Source organism: Ranitomeya imitator, chromosome 10, assembly GCF_032444005.1.
Source record: "Ranitomeya imitator isolate aRanImi1 chromosome 10, aRanImi1.pri, whole genome shotgun sequence".
In the NCBI taxonomy this organism is placed as follows: domain Eukaryota; kingdom Metazoa; phylum Chordata; class Amphibia; order Anura; family Dendrobatidae; genus Ranitomeya; species Ranitomeya imitator.
Genome location: NC_091291.1, coordinates 9422021 through 9436806, shown reverse-complemented (window position 1 = coordinate 9436806; position 14786 = coordinate 9422021). Strand labels below are relative to the sequence as shown.

Here is a 14786-nt window from a genome sequence, read left to right as displayed (position 1 = left end):
CTCTCTGTAAGAAAATGCAGGTGAAGCACCTGGTATCGAGTGCGTACCACCCACAGACCAATGGCTTGTGTGAACGCTTCAATGGTACCCTCAAACAGATGCTACGCATGCTGGTTGAGACTCAAGGGCGCGACTGGGAGCGGTACCTCCCACACCTGCTGTTCGCTTACCGAGAGGTTCCGCAGGCCTCGACGGGGTTCTCCCCCTTCGAGCTCCTGTACGGCAGGCGAGTTCGGGGACCCCTTGGGTTGGTAAGAGAATCCTGGGAAGAGGAGCCGAACCCTTCTGAAGTGTCCATAGTGGAGTATGTCATGCGCTTCCGTGACAAGATGCAGACCTTGACGCAGTTGGTGCATGACAACATGACGCAGGCTCAGGCTGATCAGAAGCACTGGTACGACCAGAACGCCCGGGAGCGGACCTACCACGTGGGTCAAAAGGTGTGGGTGCTGGTCCCCGTACCAACGGATAAGCTTCAGGCAGCCTGGGAGGGCCCGTACGTCGTCCACCAACAGCTCAACCCGGTCACTTACGTGGTCACGCTTGACCACGCTCGGGGTAGGCGAAAGGCCTTTCACGTCAACATGATGAAGGCTCATCACGAACGGGAACCTTTCGTCCTACCGGTCTGCAGCTTGCCCGAAGACGGTGAGGAAGACACCCTCCTGGACTTGCTGGCCCAAGCCAAGGCCAATGGGTCCATCGAGGATGTGGAGGTAAGCGCCTCGTTAACTGAACCCCAGCGGGTGCAGTTGCAAACCACACTGGAACCCTTCCGGGTCGTATTCTCCAACCGACCTGGGAGGACTGAGTTAGCCGTCCACGAGGTGGACACCGGGAATCACGCCCCACTACGGCGAACACCCTATCGAATCTCTGACCAGGTGCAGCAGACTATGCGCCAAGAGATCGATGAGATGTTACAGCTGGGGGTGATTCGACGGTCAAAGAGCGCGTGGGCATCGCCTGTAGTTCTCGTGCCAAAGAAGGACCGGACCACACGGTTCTGCGTGGACTACAGGGGGCTCAACGCCATCCCAGCCTCGGATGCGCACCCAATGCCGCGCATCGAGGAGCTGCTTGAGAAGTTAGCTGGCGCAAAATACCTGACAATAATGGATTTGAGTAGAGGATACTGGCAGATTCCCCTGAGCCCCGAGGCGCAGGAGAAGTCCGCCTTTATCACACCCTTTGGACTGTACGAGTCCACGGTCATGCCCTTCGGCATGAAGAATGCCCCTGCCACTTTCCAGCGGATGGTCAACCGCCTGCTTCAGGGACTGGAGACGTACGCCGTGGCGTACTTGGATGACATTGCCATCTTCAGTCCCTCCTGGAAGGAACACCTGCAGCATCTCGAGGAGGTGCTCAGGCGGATTCACCAAGCAGGACTGACTATCAAGCCGGGGAAGTGTCAGATGGGCAAGAGGGAGGTTCACTACCTAGGACACCGGGTAGGCGGAGGCACCCTGAAGCCAGGGCCGGAGAAAGTGGGCGCGATCGTGAACTGGCCCACTCCCGTGACCAAGAAACAGGTGATGTCCTTCTTGGGCACTGCAGGGTACTATAGGCGCTTCGTACAGCACTATAGTAGCCTGGCAAAACCTTTGACGGACCTCACCAGGAAGAAGCTACCCCACATCGTCAACTGGACAGATGGCTGTGAGGGGGCTTTCAAGGCGTTGAAAACCGCACTGTGCAACGCCCCTGTGTTGAAAGCAGTCGACAGCAGTCGACCGTTCTTGGTGCAGACCGACGCCAGCGAGTTTGGCCTTGGTGCTGTACTCAGCCAGGTTGACTCGGAGGACCAAGAGCACCCCGTGTTATACCTGAGTCGGAAACTTTTGCCGAGGGAAGTGGCCTACTCCACCATCGAGAAGGAGTGCCTGGCCATAGTCTGGGCCCTGCAGCGCTTGCAGCCCTACTTGTACGGTCACACCTTCACTGTGGTGACCGACCACAACCCTCTGCGCTGGCTAAACGCCATGTGTGGAACCAACGGCAGGTTGCTACGCTGGAGCCTTGCCCTTCAGCAGTTTGACTTCACCATTGAACATAAAACGGGCAAAGAGCATGGGAATGCAGATGGACTCTCCCGCCAGGGTGAACCTACTGAGGTGCCCATGGAGGCATACCGTGGGGTACTGCCTCCCTAGCGCACACCAAAAGGGGGAGGTGTCACGATATGGTATGAAATATCATAAGTAGTTCTTTTGCTAGCCTGAGTGGGCTAAGCCCCCCTTCTTGGAGTAACAGTTGTAGCTGCAAATTCCTGGCTTTCCTTCTCAGAGAGTGTGGGGGTTAGAAGTTTTATGGCCGAACGGAATTTACGACTGGCATTTCCTGTGTAAGCTCTTGTCCAGCTAGAACAGGAAAAATGGCTCCAAAAATCCATGAAAGATTCTTTGTTTAGTTTTTGTTAGATATTAGGCAAACGATTTAAGCTAGAAATACGAAAATATATGTTCGTAGTCCCACTCGGTGTAGCTACACATCTCATGACACTCGGGTTTCTAACTCCATCTGGTAAAGAAGTAGGGTTTTCTCTGTAAATATGTATCCCAGATAGGACATATTTGATCTCATTAGAATGCTCACGTTAATCTGAGATGAATGATGAGCTTTTTAGGACGCTGACATGTTTTGTAGTGAAGTTATAGAAATCAGAGAGAATAGTTTAAAGTTTAGGCAGAATGTAGAGAGAGGAGGGTCTGGATAAGCCAGCCTTTCTGTGATGTCACAGCCTTAATGTTTTAAGTGTCTGGCAGGCTCTGAGGAGTCACTTTTTGCTGATTTCTCCTTCTGGACTGCTTTGTCCTGTCCTGGAAGAGCCCTGCTCACGTCCCAATGAGCTGGGACGTATGGAAAAACTCCACTAGCCTGGTTGCTTGTCATGCTTTAAACATGTAAGTGTTGCTTTTCTCATTTATTCCCTTTATGTTATAATTACCCATGTACATATTTGCAATTGTCTCATTTATAACCTCTTTATAAACTATTTTTGATAAAGCATTGCCTAATTATTTTTAATGGGACATACTATTATATATTAGTTCGTTCTCCTGTTCTAAACCGTACCCTAAGTCTCTGAAGGGAAATACGCTACTGTTACTGTTGTGTTGGGTTAGCTTCGGACCCGTTTAATCGAAGCTGGTGGCAGCGAAAGTGTGCTGACGGTTGGATTATGCTGAAGCAACTGCGGGGTTAATAATTATTGTTCCTGCCTGTGTGGGAGTAGTTATCGCGTCGCTGCAGCGTGCCCAATAGCCAGTACATAGCAGGCAGCCTTTCTGGCGACTAATTACCCAGGGTGCAGTACCTAATCTGACCTGAGAGTAAGGGGGCGCCAGAGAGCTGCAAGTGTTAAGTGGAACTGTAAGCGGGATATACATAAATCCCTGCAGTTCGTGGTATATAGAAAAGCAGTGGGATACCTAGAATAAGCCCCTGCTGTAAACTAAGAGGTCAATAGCCTTGTGTGTGGTTTTTCATCACATTGTTAGCAGTGGAGGGATAACTAAGATAAGCCCCCCTGCACATGTGATAGCCGTCTGTTGGCCTAAAGTCACCCTGATCCGTGACGTAGGGGTGACGGTCACGGTGTGAATCCTGACCCAGTGGTGACAGCGGTCAGGGGAATCGTGACACTGAGTTACATCCTGTATTATACCCCAGAGCTGTGCTCACTATTCTGCTGGTGCAGTCACTGTGTACATACATTACCTTACTGATCCTGAGTTACATCCTGTATTATATTCCAGAGCTGCACTCACTATTCTGCTGGTGCAGTCACTGTGTACATACATTACATTACTGATCCTGAGTTACATCCTGTATTATACCCCAGAGCTGTGCTCACTATTCTGCTGGTGCAGTCACTGTGTACATACATTACATTACTGATCCTGAGTTACATCCTGTATATACTCCAGAGCTGCACTCACTATTCTGCTGGTGCAGTCACTGTGTACATACATTACATTACTGATCCTGAGTTACCTCCTGTATTATACTCCAGAGCTGCACTCACTATTCTGCTGGTGCAGTCACTGTGTACATACATTGCATTACTGATCCTGAGTTACATCCTGTATTATACCCCAGAGCTGTGCTCACTATTCTGCTGGTGCAGTCACTGTGTACATACATTACCTTGCTGATCCTGAGTTACATCCTGTATTATACCCCAGAGCTGCACTCACTATTCTGCTGGTGCAGTCACTGTGTACATACATTACATTACTGATCCTGAGTTACATCCTGTATTATACCCCAGAGCTGTGCTCACTATTCTGCTGGTGCAGTCACTGTGTACATACATTACATTACTGAACCTGAGTTACATCCTGTATATACTCCAGAGCTGCACTCACTATTCTGCTGGTGCAGTCACTGTGTACATACATTACATTACTGATCCTGAGTTACATCCTGTATATACTCCAGAGCTGTGCTCACTATTCTGCTGGTGCAGTCACTGTGAACATACATTACCTTACTGATCCTGAGTTACATCCTGTATTATATTCCTGAGCTGCACTCACTATTCTGCTGGTGCAGTCACTGTGTACATACATTACATTACTGATCCTGAGTTACATCCTGTACTATACCCCAGAGCTGTGCTCACTATTCTGCTGGTGCAGTCACTGTGTACATACATTACATTACTGATCCTGAGTTACATCCTGTACTATACCCCAGAGCTGTGCTCACTATTCTGCTGGTGCAGTCACTGTGTACATACATTACATTACTGAACCTGAGTTATATCCTGTATTATACTCCAGAGCTGCACTCACTATTCTGCTGGTGCAGTCACTGTGTATATACATTACTGATCCTGAGTTACATCCTGTATTATACTCTAGAGCTGCAGTCACTATTCTGCTGGTGCAGTCACTGTGTACATACATTACCTTGCTGATCCTGAGTTACATCCTGTATTATACTCCAGAGCTGCACTCACTATTCTGCTGGTGCAGTCACTGTGTACATACATTACATTACTGATCCTGAGTTACATCCAGTATTATACCCCAGAGCTGTGCTCACTATTCTGCTGGTGCAGTCACTGTGTACATACATTACATTACCGATCCTGAGTTACATCCTGTATTATACCCCAGAGCTGCACTCACTATTCTGCTGGTGCAGTCACTGTGTACATACATTACTGATCCTGAGTTACATCCTGTATTATACCCCAGAGCTGCACTCACTATTCTGCTGGTGCAGTCACTGTGTACATACATTACATTACTGATCCTGAGTTACCTCCTGTATTATACCCCAGAGCTGCACTCACTATTCTGCTGGTGCAGTCACTGTGTACATACATTACATTACTGATCCTGAGTTACATCCAGTATTATACTCCAGAGCTGCACTCACTGTTCTGCTGGTGCAGTCACTGTGTCCATACATTACATTACTGATCCTGAGTTACCTCCTGTATTATACCCCAGAGCTGCACTCACTATTCTGCTGGTGCAGTCACTGTGTACATACATTACATTACTGATCCTGAGTTACCTCCTGTATTATACCCCAGAGCTGCACTCACTGTTCTGCTTTTCCCTATAGCACCACACCACATATAGGTTTCTCAGGACTATTTGAGCCATGGTTGTGCCTCTCGGGGGCTCTGGTCTCGGTGTGGTGTGACATGTTGTGTGTTCATGGATATATGGCAGGGTGACCGCTCGCTGCAGAGGGTAAAGTCCTGCAGAATCTCTTCGCCTTCAGCTAATTATTACCCATAGAAGAACTGGACAGCTCGGTGCGGACGTCTGTCTGGGATTATCTGACACTGGGAAAACAGTGCTGCCCCCCCACAAGTCCGTAACCCTCTCCGTCCTCCGGGGTCTCTTGTGCTCCAGTCACTTCTTACCAAGGGTCTAAAGGAACAATAGAAGGTAAAAGTAACAAAATACCAAATACTGACGATACAATTTATAATAACTCAGTGTCAACAGACTAATCATGATTGATGATAAAACCTAATCTAAGTCCTGTACATCCCTCTTACCTCTTTGGAGACAATTTTTCCTTTTTTTTCCAGTTTGTTTTCCTCCAAGTCATCCAAGGGATATAACTTTTTCTTAATTTTTCCTTTGACTTAACCGAATTAGGACTTAGGTTTTTTTTTTTAGGGTCAAGTTGTAGCTCTGAATGACCCCGTTCAGTTGACTAAACTTTATTCTATGTGTCGATATTCGATACAAAGTTTATATGAGAATCCGTCAGTGAGCTCGTTCTTATGGGAAGTTTGCAACTCTCTTATCTTTTTCTGAACTCCTCGTTGCTGATTTATGATCAGTGATCAGCTCAGCTTTTATGTAGTCTGTAGTCAGAAGGTTGGGGCTACAGGGAGCATTTGTATAAACATCAAAGACCTACAGATCCCGGTAGGGGTAATATGTCCCGTGAAGGGCAATACCAAAAAAGAAATGTCAGGACAAAATGTATAAAGTTTAAAAATATACATATTGATTTTATTGAATGCAGAAATACACATAAAAAGATAAGTTTCCCAAAATTACAGACACCCAAGGAACATCTTTGTTTGGCAGGAAATCCAAAACCAACTGTGGGTATTGTGTTTATTCAGAGATGCAGTGTAAACAGGAGTCACGGGAAAAAAATTAATTTAGATGGAAAGAAAAAGTCTCCAAAGTCAATGATCCAATAGTCACCATAAGAATATATTTAAAATGTATCAAATAATAAAGAATATATCTCACAATTATACAGATAATATAGTATATCACATTACAGAATGCACAAAATATATATATGTGAACCATTATTTTAAAGGATAGAAAAATTCCCATACGATTAATAACAAAGTACATCAGATATATGATATGAATATAAACAGGGGTGCTCACCCACCAGGCACCGACGCGCGTTTCACAGTTGCTTCATTAATAATCACGTAGCACCTATGTCCAATGACAACATAGTCTACTAAGTCTTGGGGTCAAATAGATATAATATAAAAATGTGTAGAACAATAAAGACTGGGGATGAAGCAACACAAGTGTCAAGGGTAATTTTTATTTTTTCTTTAGCATGAGTTTCACTGGTAAGTATCCTCTCAGCACAAACTTTAAATGAATCGAAAATAGAAAGACAGCAAAACATTAGCATATATATGTGAGAAGCTAAAAAAATGGGTAAAACCAACCACACAAGATGAGGGCCACAGGGAGATGCACAGAGTCATGTAAGTCTATAGAAATGGAGCAGAAGAAGTATATTCCTAAAGTCCCAATGAGGTCTGCGTCTTGAGTTTGTATATCCAGTCCAGTATGCCACAGTCTCCTTTCTATGAAGATCAGTATGCAGGCAGCCAAACTGGTCAACCTTTATGGAGATATGGAGGAAATTAATTAGGGTTGAACTGACTGAAGTTTAATGTTATATTTATTGTGGTTGAGATTTGAGACAAAGGTATCTTGTTTAGCGCTTTGCCAAATCAGAGGTATATCATGGATATACCTGCCCCAAAATTGAACCTGTTAAATCAATGGATCTGGTTGGGTAAAAAAGATCTCCCTCTCCCATAGCCCCAGGAACAGATTTGCAAATGAAGGCGCGCAGGCAGCCCCCATCGCGGTGCCCTGGAGTTGCAGGTAGAGGGAGTCCTTGAACAGAAAGAAATTGTGTGTGAGTATAAATAAGAGAGCTTCAATGATGAAGTCTCCCTAAGTTCATTGATATCATTCATCATCAGAGACATTCTTACAACTTCAATTCCATGGAGAATTTGTCAGTGACGCAGATTGCAGCGCAATGCAGGTGAATAGTGTTGTATTGGTATCCAATAAAGAAAATGGCTAAAAAGCAGAACTAGTTTTATTTTTTGCAACTTTTATACTGCGGTCACAATAGTCTCCAAATCACAACATGCCCTTATTGACCTGCATTGCGCTGCAATGTAGCAGTTTCACAGAGCATTCTTAAGCCAAGCAACCTGTGTCACGGGCAGAGATTACATCCAACCCCAACGTAAATCAGCACCGGAGTCCAGAGAAGAATTACAATCTCTCCAGCAGAATGAGCTCACTGATGAATTCTTAGTTAACTCAAGATGCAAATTAACAAAAAGTCAAAATGGTGAGCATTTTTTTTATGAAATCCAATTGCAAAAATTATTTTTGGCTCAAAAGATACATTTATAGAAAAATAATGCCCACAAGTGGTTCAAATGCAGCAGAACTGTGAGATCAGGTTTGTATTTTCGCCCAGGATGTAACCCTTAAAAGCAGTACTTGTTTAATTATGTCAGAACATGGGAGCAAGAAGTCCCCTCAGTACATTTGATGCTGCCCCCTTCTAAATCTGGATTATTCACAAGTGTAATATCACCTTCTACCACCAGATGGCAGCAGCAGCAATGTTCCTCTAACTATCAATGCACTAAGTGCCCATAGTTTATTAAAGGGATTTTTCATGGAAACCTGAGAGATTTGGGGTCTGTTTCCTGGAACCCCCTGATTTTTTCCGCACACTAAAACCTTATTTTGAGATTTTTTTTTGCCACTTTACTATTGTTTTGGAAGTTTGTGAACGTGTCAGTAAATACCGGATTTCTGTAAATTTCAGACTTGCGCTGATTTTCTTCCCTTAGCCGGCGAAATGTGAGTGCGGGAGCAGATCTGTATTCTGACGAATCCCATTGTCTGATCCCTTTCCCAAACAAAAAGGCTAATCTCCGATCTGTTCTCATGGAACGACATCTCCGTCCTGTACAATAAACCGTTGTCCAAAAGATCTTCTACCTAATGGAACTGTATCAGGCCAGAAACTACAAGTCCCAGCATGCCCTGAGATACTGAAAATGGCCGACCCTCTAGCTGTGACAGCACTACAGGTTCCAGCTGTCACTACAAAAATACCTGCATGGTGGTAGATGAACTATAAGTCTCAGCCGTACCTGATTGTTTAGCACTAGGTGGGGGTTTACTGATACTACAAGTCCCAGCATTCCGTATCGGAGGAGACGTGGGCATTAATCTGTGGCTCAGTGCCACTGAAGTGAAAGGAAATCCTCTGTAATTTAGGGCAGAGCCTGGGCTAGGATTCCTCGTACTTGGCGGGCGGGGGACCGGCAGGTGGGATCTGCAGTCACAGGATCAGGAAGTCTTGTGTGATAACTGATAACCGGGAAGGGGATGGGATCAAGGTGTGTTGTGCCCTCCCTGTGTCGTGCGGCCTCTCGTCGCCCCCTCCATAGACCGCATTCCTTCCTCACCTAATCCCTACAGGACACAGTGACTTGTCTGTCTCCTTACACTGACGGTCGCTCCCTTCAGGTTCAAGATCGTCTTTGTTCTCAAAGTTTTGGAAACTTTCAAAACTTTTCTTCTACTTCTCTTCTCTACTGTCCCCTTCCTTCGCCATCTTCCGTACTCTCTATTCCCATTCTTTCCCCTTTTCTCCTTCTCCATCTACACCGTCCCCTTCCATTCTTATCTCCTGAGTCCTTCTTCCTTATAATCACTATTTTCCTTTCTTCTCTATTTCTTTTCTTCCTTCACTATCTGTCCTTAGCCATCTCTCTGCATCTTCCCGATCCCCTGCCTTCTGCATCTTCCCTTCTCCCCTTCCCCCTTCCTTCTCCATTTCCCCTGCCTTCTCCTTCTCCCCTTCCCCTTACTTCTACATTTCCTTTTTCCCTTCCTTCTCCATTTCCACTTCTCTCTTCCTTTTCCATCTCCCTTTTCCCCTTCTTTCTCCTTCTCCTCTTCCCCTTCTTTTTCCATTTACCTTTCTCTCTTCCTTCTCCATCTCCCCTGCTTCTTTTTTCATCTCTCCTGTCCCCTATCTCATCTATCTCCCCTATTAACCTTTCTTCTCTGTCTCCTGTTTCCCTTACTTGTTCCTTCTCCATCTCCCATCCATCTTCCTTCTTCATTTCCCTTGTCCCCTTTCTTCTCTATCTCCCACTTCCCATTTTCTTTTCTATCTCTCCGTCCTCTGTCTTTCTCCACATCCTCTGTTTCAAGACTTATGCTCCACTTCTCCGTCCTCTTCCATCTCTATCTCTCCTGTCCCCCATGTTCTTCCCTGTCCCCTTCCTTCTTTATCATTCTCTTCCTTCTCTATCTCTCCTGTCCCCTATGTTCTCCCCTGTCTCCTTCCTTCTTTATCATCCTCTTCCTTCTCTATCTTTCCTATCCCCTATGTTCTTCCCTGTCTCCTTCCTTCTTTATCGCCCCTTCCTTCTCTATCTTTCCTGTCCCCTAGGTTCTCCCCTGTCCCCTTTCTTCTTTATCATCCTCTTCCTTCTCTATCTCTCCTGTCCCCTATGTTCTCCCCTGTCCCCTTCCTTCTTTATCGTCCTCTTCCTTCTCTATCTCTCCTGTCCCCTATGTTCTCCCCTGTCTCCTTCCTTCTTTATTATCCTCTTCCTTCTCTATCTTTCCTGTCCCCTATGTTCTCCCCTGTCCCCTTCCTTCTTTATCGCCCCCTTCCTTCTCTATTTCTCCTGTCCCCTATGTTCTCCCCTTTCCCCTTCCTTCTTTATCGTCCTCTTCCTTCTCTATCTTTCCTGTCCCTTATGTTCTCCCCTGTCCCCTTCCTTCTTTATCGTCCTCTTCCTTCTCTATCTTTCCTGTCCCCTATGTTCTCCCCTGTCCCCTTCCTTCTTTATCGCCCCCTTCCTTCTCTATCCCTCCTGTCCCCTATGTTCTCCCCTGTCCCCTTCCTTCTTTATTGCCCCCTTCCTTCTCTATCTCTCCTGTCCCCTATGTTCTCCCCTGTCCCCTTCCTTCTTTATCGCCCCCTTCCTTCTCTATCTCTCCTGTCCCCTATGTTCTCCCCTGTCCCCTTCCTTCTTTATCGCCCCCTTCCTTCTCTATCTCTCCTGTCCCCTATGTTCTCCCCTGTCCCCTTCCTTCTTTATCGCCCCCTTCCTTCTCTATCTCTCCTGTCCCCTATGTTCTCCCCTGTCCCCTTCCTTCTTTATCGTCCTCTTCCTTCTCTGTCTCTCCTGTCCCCTAGGTTCTCCCCTGTCCCCTTTCTTCTTTATCATCCTCTTCCTTCTCTATCTCTCCTGTCCCCTATGTTCTCCCCTGTCCCCTGCCTTCTTTATCGCCCCCTTCCTTCTCTATCTCTCCTGTCCCCTATGTTCTCCCCTGTCCCCTGCCTTCTTTATCGTCCTCTTCCTTCTCTATCTCTCCTGTCCCCTATGTTCTCCCCTGTCCCCTTCCTTCTTTATCGTCCTCTTCCTCCTCTATCTTTCCTGTCCCCTATGTTCTCCCCTGTCCCCTTCCTTCTTTATCATCCTCTTCCTTCTCTATCTTTCCTGTCCCCTATGTTCTCCCCTGTCCCCTTCCTTCTTTATCGTCCTCTTCCTTCTCTATCTCTCCTGTCCCCTATGTTCTCCCCTGTCCCCTTCCTTCTTTATCGTCCTCTTCCTTCTCTATCTTTCCTGTCCCCTATGTTCTCCCCTGTCCCCTTCCTTCTTTATCGTCCTCTTCCTTCTCTATCTTTCCTGTCCCCTATGTTCTCCCCTGTCCCCTTCCTTCTTTATCGTCCTCTTCCTTCTCTATCTTTCCTGTCCCCTATGTTCTCCCCTGTCCCCTTCCTTATCGCCCCCTTCCTTCTCTATCTTGCCTGTCCCCTATGTTCTCCCCTGTTCCCTTCCTTCTTTATCGTCCTCTTCCTCCTCTATCTTTCCTGTCCCCTATGTTCTCCCCTGTCCCCTTCCTTCTTTATCGTCCTCTTCCTTCTCTATCTTTCCTGTCCCCTATGTTCTCCTGTGTCCCCTTCCTTCTTTATCGTCCTCTTCCTTCTCTATCTTTCCTGTCCCCTATGTTCTCCCCTGTCCCCTTCCTTCTTTATCGTCCTCTTCCTTCTCTATCTCTTCTGTCCCCTATGTTCTCCCCTGTCCCCTTCCTTCTTTATCGTCCTCTTCCTTCTCTATCTCTCCTGTCCCCTATGTTCTCCCCTGTCCCCTTCCTTCTTTATCGTCCTCTTCCTTCTCTATCTTTCCTGTCCCCTATGTTCTCCCCTGTTCCCTTCCTTCTTTATAGTCCTCTTCCTTCTCTATCTCTCCTGTCCGCTATGTTCTCCTTTGTCCCCTTTTTTCTTCACCTCCTCCCTCCTCCTTCCATCTCCATCTTCCTTACATACAGTCCCTTCCTTACACCTCTGTTATTTCTGTCTTTCCAGTGGAATGGTCTCCTCCGACGCGCGACCTCCTCGCCTAAGATTTGAGGGGGCACAGGCAGCAGAGATCCAGTAAGGTAAGAGAACGACTCTATTGAGACCTCAAAATGATACAATGTCTAGAAAAAGTGGTCGATAAGTAACAATGGTGGAATCCTATGTGGCTACTATGATGCCCCCGATATAATAGCCTCAGGCCACCATAAACAGCAGCCGACGAGCCTATAGTCATTGCAACGGCGGGAACAACAAATCTATATGAATATGTAATAAATGTCTGGCACATGAGGGTCACAGCTCAGTACTGCTGTCCTCCATTCTGTGATTTCTAGTAAGTGTTTGTTTCACCCCTCCCACACCTGGATTCCCAGTTACACTGCTCAGTAGTGCTGTATAATGTCCTCCAAGCTGCTGATTCTAAACATGTATTATATAGAGACAGTAGAGTAGGAATCCTTCATGTTTGTGTGTGCTGTGTATGGAAGACATCATAGCCGCTTGTCTCTGCCCACCAGCTCAGAGACAACTGAAAATTAGATATATGGAGTTTGCAGAGGGGGAAAACTGGTGCAAAATGCAAAAAAATGGAGCAGCTCCTCCTGCGCATGCGCACGACAGCTACTGTTGGTTAAATTCAACTTCTCAAAGTTTCTTAGGTCGACAGTTCCTTAGAAGTTGATCCCTGCTGTGTCATATGCGGGAGCTTCGTCTCCTCTTCAGTTTATAATTTGTGGCTTCGGAGATGAATAATCGGAGGAGTATGTCGCGATGTCATTAATTTGTGCCGGACAGAAGACAAAGGCTCCTTTATAGACGCTCGGCAGGTGGACGGCAAACTCTCGTCTTGGTTTCAGGGCGTGCGGACATCCAGACGGACATATTGTACATTCTTGTGAACCTACCTGACCGGTCCTCAGAAATGGTACAGAAGGACGGTAAGTTACCGGGGCCTTTATTCCGCTTTTTGAACATTTGTGTATTTTTTTTATCACTTTATTTTATCAATATCCATACATTTTGAAATAGTGTAAGTATCATATTGGCCACTAGATGGCAGCGCAATCAACTCGCTTCCTAAGAAAACCATCTTGCTTTGCGGCGTGCTGTCAAGATTATCTGTTATAAGCTGTTAGAATCTTATGATTAATTTTCCACCTAAAAAATTAGAAACTTAAGAAGTTTATGAATTATTCCAGCTCCTGACACAACCATTAAGTCTTAGGACTTCCTTTCTTAACCCCTAACCATAAAATGGTCCACAAGTCATCTCCATCTTTTCATTTGCACTTGTTACATTTTTACATTCCATTTTGCTTTGTTCTTCTGGCTGCAGTGGGCAAACGCTGTCGCTGGACCCCTCTGAGGATTTTTGGAGTGACCGTCTGTACTATCATCTCGCTGGCCGGAATCGCGGTCACCATTTGGGCCATAGGTAAGAAAAAAAGGCTTCTAAGGGGAGTTAGTAAAATGTTTATGGAATCTATATATTTGATGTCCAACTTGAGGTCCATAATTGACCCATATGCAGCCCCCCCAATGGGCAGGGAACGTGTTCTACTCAAGTTTTTGATGTCCATGACCATAGACGGCTGGATATATTACTGGCTGAAGGTTTTTCGGCTTTTTGGTAAACTGCGTTAGTGTGGGAACCTGCTGATATCACTGGGTTATAATGTAACTATCTCCCCCGCTGAGGGTCTTATCTGATCCCATCACCCACCTGTTGCGTTCTTTCTTCACAGTGACATACGTACTGACAAATGAAAACTCAAACCTCTATGCAGGTAATTAATCTTGTATGAGTCGGGTGGAATGCATGGAAAGAATTTGGGATAAAGAGGACCTCTGGCTTTTTTCGAGTTCAGGGTTCCAGTTATAATATGCAGCTTTCTCTCTGCTGTGCTTTCTAGTTAGTGTATTGTTTCTCTCCAGAGCTGGATTCAGTGCTACACTGCTCAGTATATTGTCCTCATGCTGCTAATGATTCTAGCAATACACTGCAACTTCAATGAGGGATCGGATTACAGTTGTGCATTTAATTTTATAAAGAGGGTTGGAGGATGAATAGAGTAAGAGAAAGATGCAAAAAGACTTTGCTGCTGATTTCTAGCTTGTGTATTATCTCACTCCACTGCTGGATTCATAGCTGCACTGCTCAATGCTGCTGTATAATGTCCTCATACTGTTGCTATTTTCTAGTAAGTATTTTATATCTTCAAAGTGCTAGTCACATCTACACTTCTCAGTACAGCTGTATAACATTCTCCATGCTTTTGTTATTATCCATTAGTGTTTTATCACACACCCGTTATAGATTCACAGCTACACTGCTCAGTACTGCTGTATAACATCCTCCTTGCTGTTACAATTTAGTGTTGTTTCATCACAGTGATACATTTACGGCTACAGTGCTCAGTACTCCTTTATAATGTTTTCTTTGTTGTTATTACTATCTAGTCAGTGTATCATCTCACATTACTCTAGATTAACAGTTTCACTGCTCAGTACTACTATATAATATCCTCCACATTGTTGTTACTATCTAGTTAGTGATCTATCTCATCACAGTGCTATATTCACAGCTGCACTGCTCAGTACTACTA

At 45.7% G+C, this 14786-nt stretch overlaps 1 protein-coding gene across 4 annotated transcripts in view; it reads left to right on the top strand.

Moving 5' to 3' along the window:
- HPN (hepsin) overlaps positions 1–14786 on the top strand; it is a 53517-nt gene that overhangs the window by 13249 nt on the left and 25482 nt on the right. For 2 of the 4 annotated variants that reach the window (XM_069742215.1, XM_069742218.1), the window contains exons 1-5: positions 9217–9323; positions 12187–12260; positions 13038–13118; positions 13517–13615; positions 13926–13967. In XM_069742215.1, coding sequence (XP_069598316.1) covers positions 13103–13118; positions 13517–13615; positions 13926–13967 — 157 coding nt within the window. In that variant the 5' untranslated portion in view covers positions 9217–9323; positions 12187–12260; positions 13038–13102. Of the gene's footprint in view, positions 1–9132; positions 9194–9216; positions 9324–12186; positions 12261–13037; positions 13119–13516; positions 13616–13925; positions 13968–14786 lie in introns of those variants that run through there. The other 2 variants (XM_069742216.1, XM_069742217.1) reach the window with 2 other exon arrangements.